This window comes from Aquarana catesbeiana, linkage group LG05 (assembly GCF_042186555.1).
Source record: "Aquarana catesbeiana isolate 2022-GZ linkage group LG05, ASM4218655v1, whole genome shotgun sequence".
NCBI lineage: Eukaryota > Metazoa > Chordata > Amphibia > Anura > Ranidae > Aquarana > Aquarana catesbeiana.
Window position 1 is genome coordinate 590,775,857 of NC_133328.1, and position 19,961 is coordinate 590,795,817.

At 40.4% G+C, this 19,961-nt stretch overlaps 1 protein-coding gene across 1 annotated transcript in view; it reads left to right on the forward strand.

Annotated features, from left to right (window-relative positions):
* Nucleotides 1–19,961, forward strand: part of LOC141145445 (fibrocystin-L-like) — a 265,012-nt gene that overhangs the window by 157,539 nt on the left and 87,512 nt on the right. The window contains exons 40-51 of the mRNA XM_073632157.1: nt 1,316–1,561; nt 5,644–5,793; nt 8,409–8,586; nt 10,228–10,384; nt 11,334–11,490; nt 12,285–12,364; nt 12,455–12,584; nt 12,795–12,924; nt 14,615–14,856; nt 16,464–16,600; nt 17,174–18,203; nt 19,002–19,193. Of these exons, the coding sequence (XP_073488258.1) occupies nt 1,316–1,561; nt 5,644–5,793; nt 8,409–8,586; nt 10,228–10,384; nt 11,334–11,490; nt 12,285–12,364; nt 12,455–12,584; nt 12,795–12,924; nt 14,615–14,856; nt 16,464–16,600; nt 17,174–18,203; nt 19,002–19,193 (2,829 nt within the window). The remainder of the gene's footprint in view (nt 1–1,315; nt 1,562–5,643; nt 5,794–8,408; nt 8,587–10,227; nt 10,385–11,333; nt 11,491–12,284; nt 12,365–12,454; nt 12,585–12,794; nt 12,925–14,614; nt 14,857–16,463; nt 16,601–17,173; nt 18,204–19,001; nt 19,194–19,961) is intronic.

The following is a 19,961-nucleotide window of genomic DNA, read 5'->3' on the forward strand; positions in this document are numbered from 1 at the left end:
CTGAATTTATTTACATGACTAAACAAGCCTCATCATACCCCTCTTGTTTCACGTATAAAAACATACAGCAACATTTCCGTACAATGACACCCCTGGTTCTGATACCTTATCTGTTGTAAATTTCCTTCATTAACCACTTGCCGACCAGTGCACGATGATATACGTCGGCACAATGGCACAGCTGTGCAAATGGGTGTACCTGTACGTCCCCTTTAAGACGCAGCATTGTGGGCGCGCATGCGTGTGCCGCGTACTCCGTGACCATGCCCGTGGGTCCCACGGACTCAATGTCCGCCGGTGTCCCGCAATCGTGTCACGGAGCTGCAGAACGGGGAGATGCCTATGTAAACAAGGCATTTCCCTGTTCTCAGTTAGAATCACTCACTAGGACACACTTAACCCATTGATCGGCCCCTAGTGGTTAACTCCTTCACTGCCAGTGTCATTTATACAGTAATCAGTGCATTTTTATAGCACTGATCGCTGTATAAATGACAATGGTCCCAAAATAGTGTCAAAAGTGTCTGATGTGTCTGCCATAATGTCGCAGTCATGATAAAAATCGCAGATTGCCGCCATTACTAATAAAAAATAATAATAATAAAAATGCCATAAATCTATCTATTTTGCTGACGCTATAACTTTTGCGCAAACCAATCAATGTACACTTATTGCAATTTTTTTTACCAAAATATGTAGAAGAATACATATCGACCTAAGCTGAGGAAAAAATTTGTTTTTTTATATATTTTTGGGGGATATTTATTATATCAAAAAGTAAAAAAATATTGCTTTTTTTTTCAAAATTGTCGGTCTTTTTATGTTTATAGCGCAAAAAATAAAAACCACAGAGGTGATCAAATACCACCAAAAGAAAGCTCTATTTGTGGGGAAAAAAGGATGTCAATTTTGTTTGGGTGCAACGTCGCACGACCGCGCAATTGTCAGTTAAACGAAGCAGTGCCGTATCGCTAAAAATGCTCTGGTCAGGAAGGGGGTAAATTCTTCCGGGGCTGAAGTGGTTAATGTACAGTCTATAAATGTATATTTATTATATATTGTATGCAAATATCTAAAACTTTTTGTCTTATTTACTAACAGAAACAATATATACCTGTGCTCAAATCCTAATAGCTTGAAGGTTTATATAATCTATCAGGTGCTTCAGGGATTACTTTGACGCGGTTGGCCAGTTTATACATGTATTGCAATATCTTTGAACTAAAAATCCCTGTTTTTTATTGCAAAGTTTGCTAGAAAGGGTATATAGCAGTGTGCAGAGGGTTCATCCAGAATTTCTTTTATTTACTAACAGGACCATCAGGAACCACAATCTCTGTTTTTGGTACACAGTTTGGTTCTAATGCCATAAGTGTTACAGTGACTATTGGAAATGCCACATGTGTCATCACCTTCATATCAAATACTTTACTGAACTGCACAGTGACAGACCACTGGGGAGGAACATTCCCAATATCACTACAGAATAAGAAAGGCTTTGCAAGATCCAGCGCAACATTTACATATGAACTGAGAATGACTAGCATCTCTCCAAACCAAGGTGAGTGCCATGAGCAGTAGGGTGCTGCTGGAGAGGCTTCAGGAGTTCTAGGGCTGGGGTAGAGTTACTGGAGTCAAGTTGACGACAAATCAATGTCAACTTCCTGGAGACCACGTTGATAGTGATTCTTCAGAGTGATTTGGGTCTTACATCTCTGCAACAGCATATTGATGCTTTCTGTGACTGTATTGATTCATCCATCCATTCTACTTATTGTTGGTTGTCCTCTTCTTTTTCACTTCAATTTTTTCAAGAATAATTGTCCTTGTCAGTTAGTTCTTCTCATAATATGTCAAACCAGCTTCATTCTAATCATCTGGGCTTCTAGTGATAGGTTGGGCCTGATTTGTTGAAGAATACGTTGTCCTTGCTTTCTACTATGTCCTTAGAATTCTTTGCAAACACAAAGTGACATAAAACAGCAGAGCCTGGACAAATCTTATCTTTTGTTCTTTATGGACACATCAGTACTTTTGAAAATCTTTTCTAGGTCTCTTATTCTTGTTTGTTTAAGTGCCATTTTGTGTTGTATTTCTTGACTGTAGATATTTTATTGTAAATAGTTGATCCAAGGAGGCATCAAGTGTCTACTACATATTTATCCTCATTGACTCTGAAGTTAGCTATCTTCCTTGTTGTTATAACCTTAGTTTTAGCTGAAGTCATATCTTTTCACTGTTCTTTAACTTTTGCTATGAGACTCTAGAGGTCCTCTACATTTCAGCTATTAGCATAGTACCATCAGCATGTCAAACATTGTTGATGCTTCTTTCTGCACTGTTGAAAACAGGGGATCCCCATGATGTCACTGACAAAATATGATCATGTCCATATGTGGTCATTAAGTCACCTGAGAGACCCCGTCCCTTTGTTTACAGTGCAGTGGCAGGGACTGGGAGATGTAATTTGGTGGGATTAAAGCAACAGGATCGGATGTTTCAACAGCTCGATATGGATCTGCATTGCTTGACAACATGATTAATGCTGAATTGACATTGTATTTTTTTTTAATGAAAGAACTTGTCAAAAACTGTGAGTGATGTGTTTGATTACTTCCCTTCTTTGTTATTGAGAAGGGGTACTATGTACTCTTTACTCATTCACACAGAGGGGCCAATATCTGGGGGTAATCTTATAGCCTCACACAGACCCCCACATCCACCAGGCCAATATTGTAGGCAGGGCCATAGATAATTTTTTTTCCTGGGGGGTTCAGGTCTTTCAAACTTAAAGGCATCATTTACACTTATGTTGCGGGAGGTACGGTAAAAATATGTGACAGCAGAGTGGGGCCATGAGACTTTGCAATGCAGCACTGCAAAAATTATCCCCACTCAACTGAATAGAACGCAATGCATGCAGTTGTCGTGCAGTAGTGTACTCATTAGTACAGCGGTCTCCTCCTAAGCTCCCTAGTTTTTTTTTTCCTTCAGCACGCAGGTTTGAACTAAAAAAAAACTTACTGTGTGAACCAGGCTTTAGATCTCATTCATATGTTCTAAATGGCCATGGAAAGTCAAACATACCATGAATACCTACAGCCAGGATCCCAGATGTTCCAATTTTTGTCAGCTGCTCAGCCTGTTCACCTGAGTGATGGGCTGAAAAGAGCCACTGCTGTTAACATGTATCTGCACATCCAGTGGTCCCCATGTTTAAGCTCCAGGGGACAAAGCAAAACACATTGGGATGTGGCCTGGCAGGAACCCAGGCTGAGGTCTCTCCCATCACTACTACATTACCATAGGACTCCGTGGATGTGGGGCACCAGGGATTTTTTTTTTCTCTCTTCTCTTCAGTGACTACAGCACTCCTGCAGCACATTTGGTATCATCTACATTACTCCCCACATCGACTGAGCCTGAGCGACACACTAACAAACTGTGGGTCACAGTGGTTACCTGCTGTTAGGGACAAATTTCTGCCCTTGGATGCAGAGAGATTTTATTCAAGGGCAAAAACATATCCCTACCCACAGGTAATCACTGGATGTTCAGATACATGTGGATACATGTTTACAGCAGTAGACAGCCTTGGCTCTTTTCATCCCATCACTCAGGTGTACAGGCTGAGCAGATATTTGAACATCTGATCCCGGGTGCAGGTATTTGCAGTACACTTGCTGCACCATGGTCATGTAGGATATATGAATGAGACCCAATACTGGATTTTAGCTAACCTTACTGTGCAAGTTGAGCAGGTGCAAAGGGCAACATATTGTGGTGAGCAATAAATTCAGTGATTTATTTAAACCTTAAAAAAATGTGTGTTCTAAGAAATTTTATGAAATGCTTTAAGAGATGAAAAAATAAAAAATATTGTGCACTGCCTACCACGGGATGGTGCCCTTGGCACCTGGTCAATATGGTTGGCTTTTATTCAGTCTTAAACTGTAGCAAACCCAGCTTTTGAACTTGTACCTACAAGTAAGCCTATAATAACGCTTACCTGTAGGTATAGTGAATATCTCCTAAACATGTGGTGTTTAGGAGATATTCACATGGAAAGCAGCCAGTGATGTCACCGGTGCATGCACTCTGAAGGGACAGTACTTCTCCTGGGGAGGAGCGCAGTTCGTTCTGCCTTTTTGTGACCCATTTTTAGCCGACAACCAGCTATAGCCCGCTGTCAGCTGACTTCGCTCAGCAGGTCCAGGCTATAGAAAGATCCTAACTTTAAAGTCAGGATTCACCCAGATGCCTGGACCAGCAGCTCGCTCAGCCTCTCAGTGAGCCGGAGAGACCCTGAGCCAGCCGCTCCTGCCCCCTTCACAGCCTGGCATTTCAGTGAGCTTGGGGAGGGGGGGCAGAGCCAGGGACTGACAGTCACCACTCTTTGCTCACTGAAGGATGACAACTGAGTAATCAACGGTCTTTGATTGCTCTGTTGTTGGGCTTAGAAGCAGCTGGGGACAAATGCAGCATTGGGTCAATGCTCCATCCACCTAGGTAAGTATAATTAAAAAAAAAAAAAACTATTTTAAAGGGAAAAAAAATCCCCCTCTCCCTCCTAAGAACCCTCTCTCCCCAAGCAAAGATTCCCACTGTAAAATTTCTCCCTCCCTTAAATATCCCCCCCAAAATTAAAGCTCCCTGTCTCTAAACAGACCCACCAAAGCAAAAATATCTCCCTCAGTCAATACCCTCTCCCCAGCAAAGATTTCTTATTATGAAGAAAATCTCCCTTCATCCAATCAAACTCCCTCCCAGAAGCAAATCCCTGCCATTAACCACCCCCTGTAAACGTCTCTACAAGAAACTCCCCCCTTCTCCAAAAGCAAACCCATCCTCCTTTCCTTATTCCCCCCAAAAGAAATTCCCCTAGACTGGAATTCTTACTTCCTCCTTCCTAAAACAGAAAATTGATGCCTCACCACTTACCAGACCTCAGATTCAGCACGGCACAAAAGTAGGAAAATGTCTGCATCCCCAGTCTCCCTTCGGCTGTGTCATATGATACCTCAAGGAGGAGTCTAGGAGTTCCCTCAACCGTGCACTGTCAATTGCTGGCATCTGAGACCTCGCAGTAATTTCATGCTTTTCAGGGGGACCCCTTATTAAACTGAGGGGACGGGGCACAATAGAAGGGGGGCTGACTGCTGCACTCCGAATCTCTGATTGCCTCTACTGTGCTGATGTTGAGACTAAACTGCAGGAACACTGTCTGGGCATTTTGCCAGGATGCTCTGGGGGGGTTTGAACACCCCTGACCCCCCTTATCTACTCCCCTGATTGTAGGGAAGAGGGCCTTGTCCTTATCAACATGGGACAAGGTGCTAGTCCAAGGGGGTCTTCCCTGGCAAGGTACCCTGATCACAATGAGAGCATATGGCCTGCTGTGGTTTAGAAGGGGGTCTCCCATCCCCTCCCTTTTTCTGGCCAGCCAGACTACATGCTCACATACCCACATATTACAAACATTACTTGGATTATTTGTGACTTTTGTGTGACTGCTGACACAGCCTAGAAATAGTTATTATATTATTATTTTATATTATATTAAATTATACGATATGATTATTATATTATATTTGTTATGAAGTTATTATGAAGCCAATCATTTATTTTTTTTATTCTGTTTAGGAAGCTTTGGTGGTGGATTGATGCTCACTGTTGCTGGCTCTGGGTTTGATGAGATGCTATCCAAGGTGCTGGTCTGCAACTCTGAGTGCAAAATAGATCAAGTGAGATCTAATGCAAGCTTCCTTCTCTGTGAATTGCCTTTAAATAATGGTAAGTGGCAAAACTACCCATCAAATCAATCAGCTGAACACATCACACATACAACTTCAATAAGAAGCAAAGTATTTTAGAAATTCTAACATGTTATTCAGTCTTTTAGATAATATGCCATAATGCATAACATGATTGTGATCACATTTGTTTATTGCACTATATTTTCTCAATATTTCTCATATTTTAAAAGACAGGGAACTACTTACATTTTCGAGATCATTTGTGAAATAATGCGTATTACTACAATATACTGATAACAGTGTGGGCATGTAATAAAAAGGTGTTGTCTGCCAAATAAGATGTGAAGAGGCAAACATCCAACATAGAACCATTTATTTGCAATCGCATACAACGAAGCCAATACATTTAATGAGTAAATTGCACCCCCTTCTTAATCAGTAAAAACAGGACTAAAATCATCTGAAAATGTGATTATATAAATAAATAATAATAGTTTAAAAAATGAAACCATATAGAAAATGAAAAAGAGATAAGATTGAAACAAAAGAGAAATTAAACATGCAATTCTCAAAAAGATAGTCTTTATAAGAATGTAAATGGTTATGTGTCTAATCATCTCTATTGGCTATATAAAAATAAGCAAATATTAAACCAGGTAAGTTTACCACTGTGAAGTTTAACAAATTGGACACATCTGGACTACATTCGATTTGTTCATTCAACTTCACAGTTGAAATTTAATCTGACAATTTCCTTTATGCAGATAATTTTAAGACAAGTCTAACTAATATGAAAAGCCTAAAAACAAGTCTAAATAATGTGTAAAGCCTAATATGTATCTAAAGGCACATATTTGCTCCCTTTTGATCTTTTAAATAAATGTTGTGTGATATCTGTTGGATAAGTCCAAAAATACCTGTTGATCCTGCCAGAAATCTTGTGATCTGATAATTTCCTGTGCTGTTAGCCTCTGCCGCACTCAATTTTTAGATATTTTTATGGACTACAGACCCACTCCCTCTATGTTATGGTAGAAGTGCTCTGTAGTTCTAACATACTTTCTGTTTTATTATTATTATTATTCACGATTTATATAGTGCCAACAGTTTACACAGCGCTTTACAATGTATAGGGGGGACAACACAATTACAGTACAGTTCAATACAAAAGGGCTCTGCTCATAGAGCTTACATTCTAAAGGGAGGGGGTGGTGGTACAAAAGGTAATAGCTGCAGAGAATGATTTGATGGGGGTGGCTCGGGGCCAGTTGTTAGGTGAGTGTGGGATAGGCTTCCCTGAATAAATGGGTTTTCAGGGATCTCCTAAAGGTGGACAGGGTAGGGGCTGATCGGACTTACTGGGGCAGGGAGTTCCAGAGGATGGGAGAGGCTCTGGAGAAGTCCTGAAGGCGAGCATGGGAGGAGGTAACAAGGGAACTAGAGAGCAGGAGGTCCTGGGAGGAGTGGAGGGGACGATTTGGGCGATATCTGCAGATAAGGTTGGTGATGTAGATGGGGGCGATGTTATGAATGGCCTTGTAGGTTATGGTTAGCATTTTGAATTTTATGCGGTGGGGTAGGGGAAGCCAGTGAAGGGATTGGCAGAGAGGAGCAGCAGTCATGGATTGGTTGATGCTCCTTCATAAATGGAGTGCAATAAGTAAGAGTAGTCACCCCCCAACAGTAAGTGTGTACTGGCGGGATCTCCAGGTAATGATGAAGGGGGGGGAAAGCCTGAGATAAGGAAACAAATGCAATCACCACTTCTAATGACTGGTAAGCTGCAATATATTGCATATTTGTTCTTGGGTTTAGATATGCCTTAAAAGATAAGCTCACCTTTTTGAACATGTTACACCCATATATAGGGTGTAACCTGTAACATGCCCAGCATCTGACCCCCCCACCCCCTTGTGCGGGGATTTTCTCCCCACATTTGCTGACACAGTTCAAAGAGTGCAGCCATGCAGGGCTCTGCCTACACGGCCGTGCCATTTATTCACAGGTCCCACGGAATCAATGAACTACAAATACCATCAGCCTTTGCAGCTGACAGCTTGCAGTTCTCAGAGAACTACCAGGGTGCTGATGAACGCTCTAGGTAGTTATTTGAGCTTCCTGTCATTCAGTACCTGCCTGCCTGTATCAGAGGTAGGGCCAGACAGCTACACAGCAGTCTGCAGGAACCTGAGATTGCACCCACAATCTGCATCTGTTGATCGTTGGCGCAATGCTTTACAGGCTCCTATCAAAAAAATTATAAATGCACATTTTTTTTACCTACAAAAAAATGTGCATTTATTATTTTTTTGTAAAGGTGAATTCCGAGTCACTGAAATTAAACAAGCAGGTACAACATGTACCTTAGAAATTCAAAACTTCACAACTGCATAGTTGTTCTAAGTCAGTGCCTCAGAAAGCCATTAGAACACTATGGCAACCAGTCAACTGGCATTCACAGGAGTAGAAATAGGAACACAAGACTCTGTACTTTATTAGTACAGATTTAAATATCTTTGACATCCTATCAAAAGATTATAATTTATTAATGCTTCATACGATAAGGGCCAGGTTACATGTACACCATTATGATGATAAATTACACAGATTTGTGGTAAAGAATGAGCTTATTCTTTATACCTTTTTTCCCAGGTACAAGCACTGCTTCTCAGATCTGTAATGTTGGTGTCATTAACGCAAACAATGCTGTCTGGATCAACAACTCCTTTACCTACTCTACTGCACTAACCCCTCTCATATATGATGTCACCCCCAAGAGAGGAGGAACTGCTGGGGGGACCAGACTCACCATCACTGGATCTCTGTTTGGGTATTGATTATACTCTTAATACGTTTCTATTGGCCATCGCTGAGCACTGCTTTCCGCTGTTACTGGTTTTCAAGGATTTAACAAGCTAAGAATTACAAGTTCACTTCAGCAGTGTCACCTGGTAGAGGCCAAGCTGATAAGATTGTTTCCTCTACACTTCCTGTCTAATACCGCCTAGAGGCGGTGACAGGGTGTAGCAGGATGAGGAGTGGCCTGATGCCTGCAGTGGTTCCTGACACAGTGGGTGGTCTGATAACAGTTTGGGTGACTGCTGTGGAAGCTCAGACTGGAACTTGTGCAGGGTGGAGCAGGAAGAAATGCTGTAGTCAAGATAAGCCAGGGCCAGAAACAACTGGGTAGCAGCAGTATCAAATTTGAAGAGAGAAAACTGGAACCCTCCCTGTAGAGGAAAGAACAAGTCTGAACAGGCCTCCCAAACATTCACCACCTCCCCAGCCACCTTCTGGATGCCCCTTCCAGAGACTGGGTGAGCCATGATATATGTTCATAACTGGATATTTGACTTTACCTGCCCTGTATACTGGAAGCTCCCTCCAGAAGCAGGTGATAGAAATCAAACACCCAGCTAGGACATGCTACCCAGACACAAACAATTAATTACTGCTCTACTGCCTTCAGTGAAGCCAAAAACTAGTTAGGCTAACAGCTTAACTAGAGGAGGACGCTGCATCGGTAAGATCTTTATCTTTGAAACGGTTACTATGTAGAAAGTTTTGATCTTCATTATAATAGAAGATATGGAAGATATGGTAGAAAGATCAGGTTAGCATTATTCCAGCAACTATTTTGTCTGTTAAAAAATGGTCTCAGGGTTCACAGATCAAAAAAAGGAACATTAAGGTCTGGTGTGACCCCTCTGACACCTCCATCCCTAATAGTGCACAAAAAAACAAGAAAAATAGCTCTGGGACTTTAGATGAGGTGAGAGAGGTTTAGCCAATGGCCAAAGCAAACACTGAGACAAAATCAATTTATTCATTTCAAAATGTTATGTAACGGAGCGGTAACAACAATGATTGTTAGTTACCAGGCATAATAGCCAATGTACACAACACAGATGAACGTAAATATACAAAGATTTATTACAAATGTTATACATCAATGAGCAACAATAAAACTTGAAAGTTGCTGGGTCAGTAAATACACATACAAAATAAGATGATAAAATGTACATACATGTGGACAGGGAAGTATGTGAACATAATGCAGACATCAATAATACCCAGCATGTACCGGCTTAAAACAAGCATCAATAAAACCCTATGCATTTCGCGAGACCCTGCTCGCTTCTTCAGGGGCGGATGCATGAATGTTGTATCTGCAATGTAAGTAATAAGATCAATAAATGTATGTTGTTGGTAAATGGGGGCAGGTGGAATGATTGGCAAGAGAGGCCTGAAGCAGAGGTTCACAAATCAACCATGGGAAACCCAGGACACTGCAAAGAGAAGAACATAGAAACAGAGGGAAGCAGGGTTATTAAACAATGTTAGGAAAAGGAAGAATGAACAGTACATTTTTTATAGATAAAATGTTTATCTTTCCCTCAAAGCCCGCAAAATTCTCACCATAGATTAAATGGAACTGTCTAGTGTTTAATATTTTTCTTTCCTCTTGTAGCAATGACACCTCACATATCACTGTCACAATTGCACAGTCCCCGTGCATTGTTCAATCAGCCAACAGCACACAGATTGTTTGCATTACCACAGCCCATTACCCTTCAGAAAAAGCCAAGGTGCGGGTGAACATCGAAGGCCAAGGAGTAGCTCTGATGGTAAGATTTTACATGAACCATTACCTGTGACATCTTTATTACTGCCAATGCCTAGTGTCCCAGCAATACTTCATAGACTCTATTGTACAGAGCAGGTAAGTATAACATGTTTTTTATTTTAAGGAACAAAAAAAAATGCCTTTAGAACCACTTGAACAAAAATGTGATGATCATAGAAAAAATATTGAATAATATTGGACCATTTAAAAAAAAAATGAAAGTATTAGTGCTTAAAAATAGGTGAAGCAATTTTAATGTTTACAGGGCAGACTGACATAAAGTTAAAATCCCAATTGCAGGCACGACTTTTAGTTGGATAGCATTAGGCAGGGTTAGATGTTTATTTGAATGTAACTGCTAGAGACAAAAGCATGGATCTGTGGGTGCAGACTGGAGACGATTCAGGGGTTTTAGGATGTCTCAACTGATCCTTTTCTGAGGATAAATTAAGGAACCAGTAGAGTCCATCTGTCTCTCTGCTGTAGGATAGAAGCAATCCCATGAACAAAGAATTAAACTTCTTTGCTCTTGATCGGCTGATTTCAATTCCTGCCCCATGTCACTGGGACCTGAAGATTTGGAAACGTTGTCATGAAGTGAAGGTAAATCCTCCTAAAGGGCCAAATACAACATCAAAAACAAGGTGTCCAAAAATAAATAGTTTTTGGCTTGGATAGATTATATATCGCTAGACCTAAAATAATACTGAGAAGAACAGGAGAAGAGAGGGATTTGGTTATTTCGTTGCAAAGAGACAACAGAGAGCTAATCAGTCTATAAAATTCGCCCCATCTAATTGAATCTGTTGGATCTAAAGAATCCTTTTTTCATAGAATAGAATTTACGTTACTGTGTTTTCATGTTTATCTGTTGGATCTATAGGTTCCCTTTTTCATAAAATTGAGTTTAAGTTACTATGTGATATGATTTTCATGTTTGTCTTTTTCAGAACAATGCTGACTTTTTCTACATTGATGTTTGGTCCTCTAAATATACCTGGGGAGGGGAATCACCCCCAGATGAAGGTTCAATGGCTGTTATCACTAAAGGACAGACTATCCTACTGGATCAAAGCACTCCAGTGCTGAAGATGCTGCTGATTCAAGGTAGGATCAAGACAGTATTCCAATTTACATGATGCTGTTCATTAAGTCCTGGTAGACTTCTCATTTTTGGTTTGGATATATTGAGCATCAGAGCCTTCCTCCATATATCAAGGAACTCTATTCCAAATATGCTTTACCAGTAGCTAACAAGGCATGTATAGAGAGTATGTTTGTAGATCAGAGTAGGATGCTAGCGGAATGGAGTTGAGTCCTGTAACTACCGACTATCTCTTCTGGACAAGCCAGTTTTTAAACTTACACAGACTAATCTTATAAAAAGTGGGTGCGGTGTATCGAAACAGAGGCCAATGTATCATGGGTCTAGAATACCAAGTTTTGGATTTTCAAATGAGTTGTATGTTATGGTGGATTATCTTGAATATTAATTGTCTATATTACTCAATATTAACTTATCAAAATCAATACAGACACTTCTTATTGCAGGCACCAAGAGTTAACTTTTCACTGATTCTGCATGGGCCTGGGTTCCCAAAAGGGGCAGGACTTCCCAAAATTAGGCATGACATGTCCAAATATAGTCAATATGTGGGCTAACATGTCCAAATATGGTAAAAAAGTGGGCTGAGCTGTGACATATTGGTTTCAGGGCTTGATGTGACTCAGTTTTGTTTGAATAGTTGGATGGTACAGTAAATTAGACTAAAATATGATCGCTACAATTTAATGTACTTCATTATATAGTGTTTTAGTAGACCATTCTATAATGTGCATTCTGCTTTAGTATAGGTAAGTGGTACAGGAGTTTAATATGAATATCTGTCTTTTCACATCAGGAGGAACTCTGGTATTTGATGAAGCTGACATTGAGCTCCGGGCTGAGAATATTCTTATTACAGATAACGGTGTTATGCAGGTATGGCTGACCACAGCGGTACTACATAATAAGCGGATCCGTGAACTTATAAATGATTATAAGTTTGGTTTGCTTTATGTTTGTATTTAGGTTGGGACTGAGGCTGCCCCATTCCAGCACAAAGCTATCATTACTCTGCATGGACATATACGCTCCCCAGAGCTACCTGTGTACGGGGCAAAAACATTGGCAGTCAGGCAAGGAACTTTGGATCTTCACGGTAAGTAAAAATGTATTTATTGAAATAGATCCCACTTATGTAACAAAATGTATAGAAGTCCGATATCAACAGGATAGCATAAAATATATCTTTGCATGGAAAATTATGTAATATACTGGAAAATAATTTTTCATTAGGGCAGTGATTATTAAGTTTGATATGCAGAAAAAACATCAAAGGCTGATCAAGACACCTGTCGATGTTTTCCAGGTATTCCAGTGCCAGTAACTTGGACCCGTCTAGCGCAGACTGCGGAGGCTGGAAGCTCTACTCTGTTTCTACAGCAAAGTGTAACTTGGAAAGCTGGGGATGAAATTGTGATTGCATCAACTGGACACAGGTACATACCACACTGTTCTTCACCAGTCACATCAAACTCCAGCAGAGATTTAAAAGGTGACATTCAGTTTACCCCTGTGCAGTAGATGTTTGGCCCCCTATAAGAGTGATTGTAAGTCTGGAGCTCTGAATGTTTTTATAAAAACACAAGATTCCCTCCTCCATTGAATCTGAAACCAAAGTGGAAAAAGAAACATGTGGGGTCAAATGACATGCAAGTATCATTGTCAGTAACTGTACCTTGACTTCATGTTTTGATTGCACAAAAACAACACGAATCTCACACTCATAGGCGTGTGCACCGGGTGTGTCAGTTGTGCCTGGGCACACCCTAATTACCTAGTGTTCATTAGCATCATCGCTTTGAGTACCAGCAGGGAGATGGGAAAGATCTCCCTCCTACCAGCTATGCCAAAAGAGAAATGCTTATGTACTTCTCTTTCACTGTGCTGACAGGTAGATCAATGTGCCAGGGTCATATATATAGACCCATACACATGCATGTGTGTTTGAGCTTTGGGGTGCACACCATAATGCAATGGGCTGTGCACACCTATGCTCACACTAGTGTAGCTAGCTTGTGTATTTGTGTTTTGATACATTTATATAAATAAATATGATAACGTCCTTATGATTTTATGTTTGCTATTCTGTTTCTAGCTATCCATATGTAAAGTAAGTCCTTGTTCACACGGGCGTACTACAGTGTATGCCCATTCGAGGGCCGTATTTACCCATACAGGGATACACAGGTGTATGCAGTCTCATACACTTCATATCCCTCAAAAAGATTTTAGACACAGTTCATAAGTGCATGATAGTCAAACCACTGCACTTGGCAGTTGCAGCTCTCAAGGATTCCAGCAGGTGGCAGGAACACTCTAAGACCAATAACAAAAACAACAGAGAGGGCATTCGCCCCAGTGTAAAAACATTTATTATCCAATAGCTAAAAAACAATATCCAGTGAACTCACATTAGGGGAAGGAGTAAAGATAAATAAATGAGCTCCTGGCTGCCTCTACTTAGTAGCCACACATCCAGTCCATGGGGAAAAAGACCGCATATAGTAATGTGCTACAGAGCAGCTAGTCTTCTATATACTGCCAGTAAAGCTGCCGCCGTTCTGCAAAGCATTCTGGACCTACTGCGCATGTGCCCGGCTGATTACAGAGCTGGTGTCAAGCAGAGACACAGACCGGGTCTAACAACAGGATATGGGATGAGCATGTACTGTGGTTGCTATGATGATGGGTTTGGAGGTGTGGCCTCCATTTTCAAGTCCAGACCGCTAAATAATATTTTATAGTGAACAAACGGCTGCCTCCCCCACACACCCTAAAGGGACCAACTTAAGAAGAGGACAACCCGGTAACAAGCAGCCTAGCTATAATCAAAATATGGGCTGAGACAGCATTACTTACATGGATATCGAGGATAAATTCAAATAATTAAATACAAGGAACAAAACATAAGGGATAAAAAAAAGTAAATAAGTATTGCACCATTAAAACTTGCCAAAAAAAAAAACACTTCTGTAGGCTCAAAGAAATACACACAAAAAGTAAAGGATAAATAAATAAATAGGGTATTAAATCATAATAAATAATAAATTAATTAAAATCAAATTGATGGCACTAAACATCATATTATATAATACAAATATAAATTTACATTTGTTTTCCCAAAAGGCATAGTCAAAGTCAAAATGAGAAGATGACTATACAATCCGTGTCTGCTGATGGCAAAATCCTAAATCTAACTCAGCCACTGGTATACCAGCACTTAGGCATATCAGTCACTTTGCCCGATGGAACAGTCTTTGAAGCTAGAGCTGAAGTTGGCCTTCTTACAAGAAACATTCTGGTTAGAGGTTTCACCAATGTAGAATGGAGTGACACAATACCAGCCTGTCCAGATGGATTTGATACAGGTAATTTACTGTTTTCTATAGCATTTGCTTCAACCATGTTGATCTTTTTATGCATTGTCCAAAGGGATCTGCTTTTTAGATAAATCCTCAAGTCTTATAAGTATCAGGTTATATGATGTACAGACAGCAGTGGAATTATATGCACCTGTCTGAAATAAATACAGAGATTTTATTGCTGCCCTCCTACTGATTACACTCATAGTAGTTACATAGTTACATAGTAGGTGAGGTTAAAAAAAGACAATAAAAAATAAATAATAATAAAAACATTAATTCCTTATCAATGTGATGTAGTAGTTTTGCAGTGAAAACTTACATAATTCTGTACATGACAGATTTCCTTTAACCCTTTTCCACTTGCACTCTGTATACTACTATGCCCTATGCTGAAGATTAGTAAATGTCCTCAGCTTAACAGCCACCAATCAACACTTTGGGTTATTGGTGGCTCTCAATTCAAGCTGTCATCAACAGCTAGGATTGAGAGCCAACAACCCTTTGACAATCAGGAACCAACAAGAGCGATCATGTGGTCATTATGTCAACTATGATATAGTGATCACATGCAGGCTGAAGGCTTCAGTTGGATTGGCAAGGGCATCTATGTAAGACCCCTTTCACACTGAGGTGCCTTGCGGGTGCTATAGCGCTAAAAATAGCGCATGCAAAGCACCTGTAAAGTGCCTCTCCTGTCTCTCCAGTGTAAAAGCCTGAGTGCTTTCACACTGGAGTGGTGCGCTGGCAGAACATCAAAAAAAGTCCTGCAAGCAGCTTCTTTGAGGTGCTTTAGGAGCTCCTAAAGCGCCCCTGCCCATTGAAATCAATGGGCAGCGCAGCGGAAAGTGCCAGCAAAGCATAGCGGCGCTTTTTTGGGTATTTTTAATTGTTTTTCGGCTCCTAGTGGACGTTAAAAGCGCCCCGCTAGCGGCCGAAAAGTGCCGCTAAAACGACAAAGCCCCACTAAAAATAGCGGCGCTTTACTGCCAACGCCCCAATGTGGAAGTGCCCTAATAGTGTTATTATCATATACAATTATATGAACAATATATGAAAAAGTATAATAAATAAATTTGACAATCTAAAAAAAAGTTTATGAAATACATTATTTCTATATTTTTTAGCCTATAATAAAATAATTAAAAAAAGCAGAGCAGTTTTTTCCAAAAACAGTTTAACAAATAAGCCATTTATGTTGTAAAAAAAACCCAAAACATTTAGCCAATTTGTTTATAGCGTTATTCACAAGTTAACCAAATAATGCTGACATTGCTAAATTTGACCTAGTTATTAACACTGACCATTGGACACAATAGGCTCAACTAACTTGCTGTTCACAAGAGTATCCAAACATAACACTCCATAAAGTCCTAAAGTCACCTAGAGATCATCGATGTAGATGTATAGTTCCACCTCTGGCTCCTTCCTCTTCCATCAGAAAAGGGTCAAGATGCCCATTGAGATAGAAGTGTCCATGAACTTCTTAATATGATCTGAATTCAGGGAGTGAAACTGTTATCAATCACATTGGTTTGGAACTGTGCACGTCCCACTTCTTCTTTACACTTCCTTGTTGAACACACCTGAGAGTGTGCCATTTCTTGTTCCAGGTGAATTTGCTACACAAACATGTTTCCAGGGACGGTCTGGAGAGACAATAGGAAGTGATCAGTTTGGAGGATGTATAATGTTTCATGCACCAGAGCCTAACAAGCTGTTGTCCATTGGAAGAATAGAATATGTAGAGGTAACTGTTATGTTCCTGAGATATTGGTGATATGTGTGCATTGCTACCCTTAAGCTGGCTATACCATATCCTGTGAGTTTCCTTTTTTTTTTCTTTTTGTCCAACCAGCGGGCTAAATGAAAAAAAAAAAAAAAAATCACAGACTCCGGCATGTACACAAAAGATATGGATGCAGGTATCTCCCCCATTGTGCTATTGTAGTCTTACAGCAAGGACTGACCGCCATCAGAATAAAATGATCAGCGATGCATCCATTGGCTGCAGCAGCTGACCGAATGCTGGTTTTCCAGCAGGACCATTCGAGAGAAGCTGGTCTAATGATTTGCTTCTGTTGAACAGACAGGGCTACACACAGAACAAAATGTGTCCGGTTCTTGCTGAACCAGCTGAATTTTGATACGTGTATACCCAGCTTTAGACTTGCCGAGCAGTTAGCAGTTTTTTTTTTTTTTTTTAATTCCGGGAGTTCAGCTTCAAGTTCTACTTTTAATATCAGTTTTGAGTGGACTTATGTTACCAATAGCATAAATATTTCAGAACAGAAACATAAAACATAGTATATATTTCTTTCAGATTTTCCATGCAGGTCAAGCTTTCCGGTTGGGACGTTATCCTATTCACTGGCATTTAATGGGTGATGTACAGTTTAAGTCATATGTACGGGGCTGTGGAATCCACCAGACCTACAACAGAGCAGTAACTATCCACAATACTCATCATCTTCTTGTTGAACACAATGTCATTTATGACATCATGGGAGGAGCCTTCTTCATTGAGGATGGCATAGAACATGGCAATGTGCTTCAGTACAACTTGGCAGTATTTGTCCAACAAAGTACTAGTCTACTGAATGATGACGTTACACCAGCAGGGTATTGGGTAACAAATCCCAATAATACCATTAGGCATAATGCAGCTGCTGGTGGCACACATTTTGGTTTTTGGTACAGAATGCACGACCACCCAGATGGTCCATCGTACGACCCGAATATTTGCCAGAAACTAGTGCCACTTGGTGAATTCTACAACAACACGGTTCATTCTCAAGGGTGGTTTGGCATCTGGATATTTCAAGCGTACTTTCCCATGGTAACAGGATCTTGCAGTTCTTCTACACCATCTCCTGCTGTTTTCAAATCATTGACCACATGGAACTGTCAGAAAGGGGCTGAATGGGTAAATGGAGGGGCTCTTCAATTTCATAACTTCACCATGGTAAATAATGAAGATTCTGGCATAGAAACCAAGAGGGTAATTTCATCTTACGTTGGTGGATGGGGTGAGACCTATGGAGCTGTCCTTAAAAATGCCATAATTGTGGGCCATCTGGATGAACTGGGACTTGGTTCTAGTTATTGCACAGCTAGGGGCATAACTCTACCATTCGATGAAGGACTCACAGTATCATCAGTCAAGTTTATGAATTTTGACAGACCAAACTGTGCAGCGATTGCGGTGACATCAATTACTGGACTGTGCAGTGACAGGTGTGGAGGATGGAGTGCAAGGTTTAATGGAATAGAATATTTTAATGTACCTAACAAGGCTGGATTCCGGTGGGAACATGAAGTTGTTTTAACTGACATGGATGGAACTCTTACAGGTAAAAATATTTTATTTAAAATTGGGTTAGTGCTAATTATTATTATTATCTAAAGCCATGCCCAAAACCCAAAGAAGGTCATTGAGCACCCAATGTAAGCACAGAAATTACCCACCTCCCAACCCCCCAAAAACTAAAATTTCTGTATAGCTTATTTACTATATGACCAAAAATAGAGGCCACCCACCAAATGATTGAGTTCAGGTGATTTTTTAGTGAAGAGTACTGTTGATGCTACAGCATACAAAGACATTTTGCACCTTAAACCTTGTGGCCACATTTTAGGAAAGACCCTTTTCCATGAAGACATAGTTTGAAAACTTTGGTGTGGAAAGTTACAAGACAGCTCTTTGGGCTAAATGGGCACACACTCTAAAATCTTGCAGAATGCCCTCCAAAAGGATCGAAGGCTGTTATACCTGCCAATGAGGGTAGGGGGAATCCATATTAAAGGTGATGTCCAACAAGTTTATATTGGTGTGATGATCAGCTGTCCACAAACATGTATCGTTTAATTGGAAATGTTCAGATTCTCCATCAATCTCTCAGTAGGATTTTTCCCTTGATTTGAACTTTGCAGAAGCCTGTGCTGGAATCAGAAAGGCTGATATAGTTGCCCTAAGCTTCGTTTACCTTTTTCCTACAGTGAGTAGGTACAAGAGGCTCTATATATCTAAATCCATAAGCCAATCCCAGCATTTTCAGGGAAAAAATTAAGGCTGTTTCTAAAATTAATCATGTTTTTTTTTTATATTTCTTAAAATTTTGAAATGATGAAATACATTTTTCTTCATATAGGAAAAACAGGAGCAAAGGTGGTACCAGCAAGTGGACTGCTTGACCCATCGCAGTGTAGCCAACGTAGTGATTGGAGTGCTGGTTTCCCTGGTTTTGTCTGTAACTCTACAGTCAGTTTTCACCGACTGGCATTCAATAACCCATCTCCATCCTCCCTTCTCTGGAAAGATGTCATCATCTCCAACTCCTTTGGTAAGTTTTTTGCCTTATTGGCTTTGCACAATGAAAAAAGTCTCCTAGTAAACATGTAAAATGTTTCCAATAGCTGTGTGTATTAGGGCTAAGCTTTCCCTTTTCTCGTTCAAATGTTTTATTGAAATATGTCAAAGTGCATGTCAAAACACATGTCAAAAGGACCATAACAAAGAGTTTTGAAATATAAGCCATCCATGAATAAAACACATAAAGCACAGCAAGGAAAAAGCTGGGTCCAGATATGCAGATCTTTACAATGTATGACATAAGAGGGCAGGCCCTCACAATGGAAGAAGGACAGGTTACTGGCTAGGCTTAGTACTAAAAATGACAACAAATAAATCAGGTTAGAAAGGTCAATCATAAAAAGGGCACAGCTAGGAGCCTCAGAAGGGGATGTTGGGAGTAGGATATTAAGTGCTTCACCAGGGGCTCTCTAAGGAAGCATGTGGGAGAAACCTATGGATAGATGTATAAAGCTCGGGAGGTGGGGGGGGGTGGGGGGGGTGGTTAGAGTAGAGGAGGGAGGTCAGAGGGATCAGGGACCCCTAGAGAGAACCACAGTCAAGGTTACTAGCAAGGTATGGTAATAGGAGTGAGTCATCAAAATCGAAGGCAGGTAATGGATAATCCAGGTCCTCCACAGTTTTTCATTGGAGAAGACTCTGCACAGAATGACTGCCTCGATTTTGGCATAAGCTTTCCTATTTATTACATTGTCATTTCATTTCTTTTTGCCTTTCTATTTCTGCCCTTTGTTTTCCT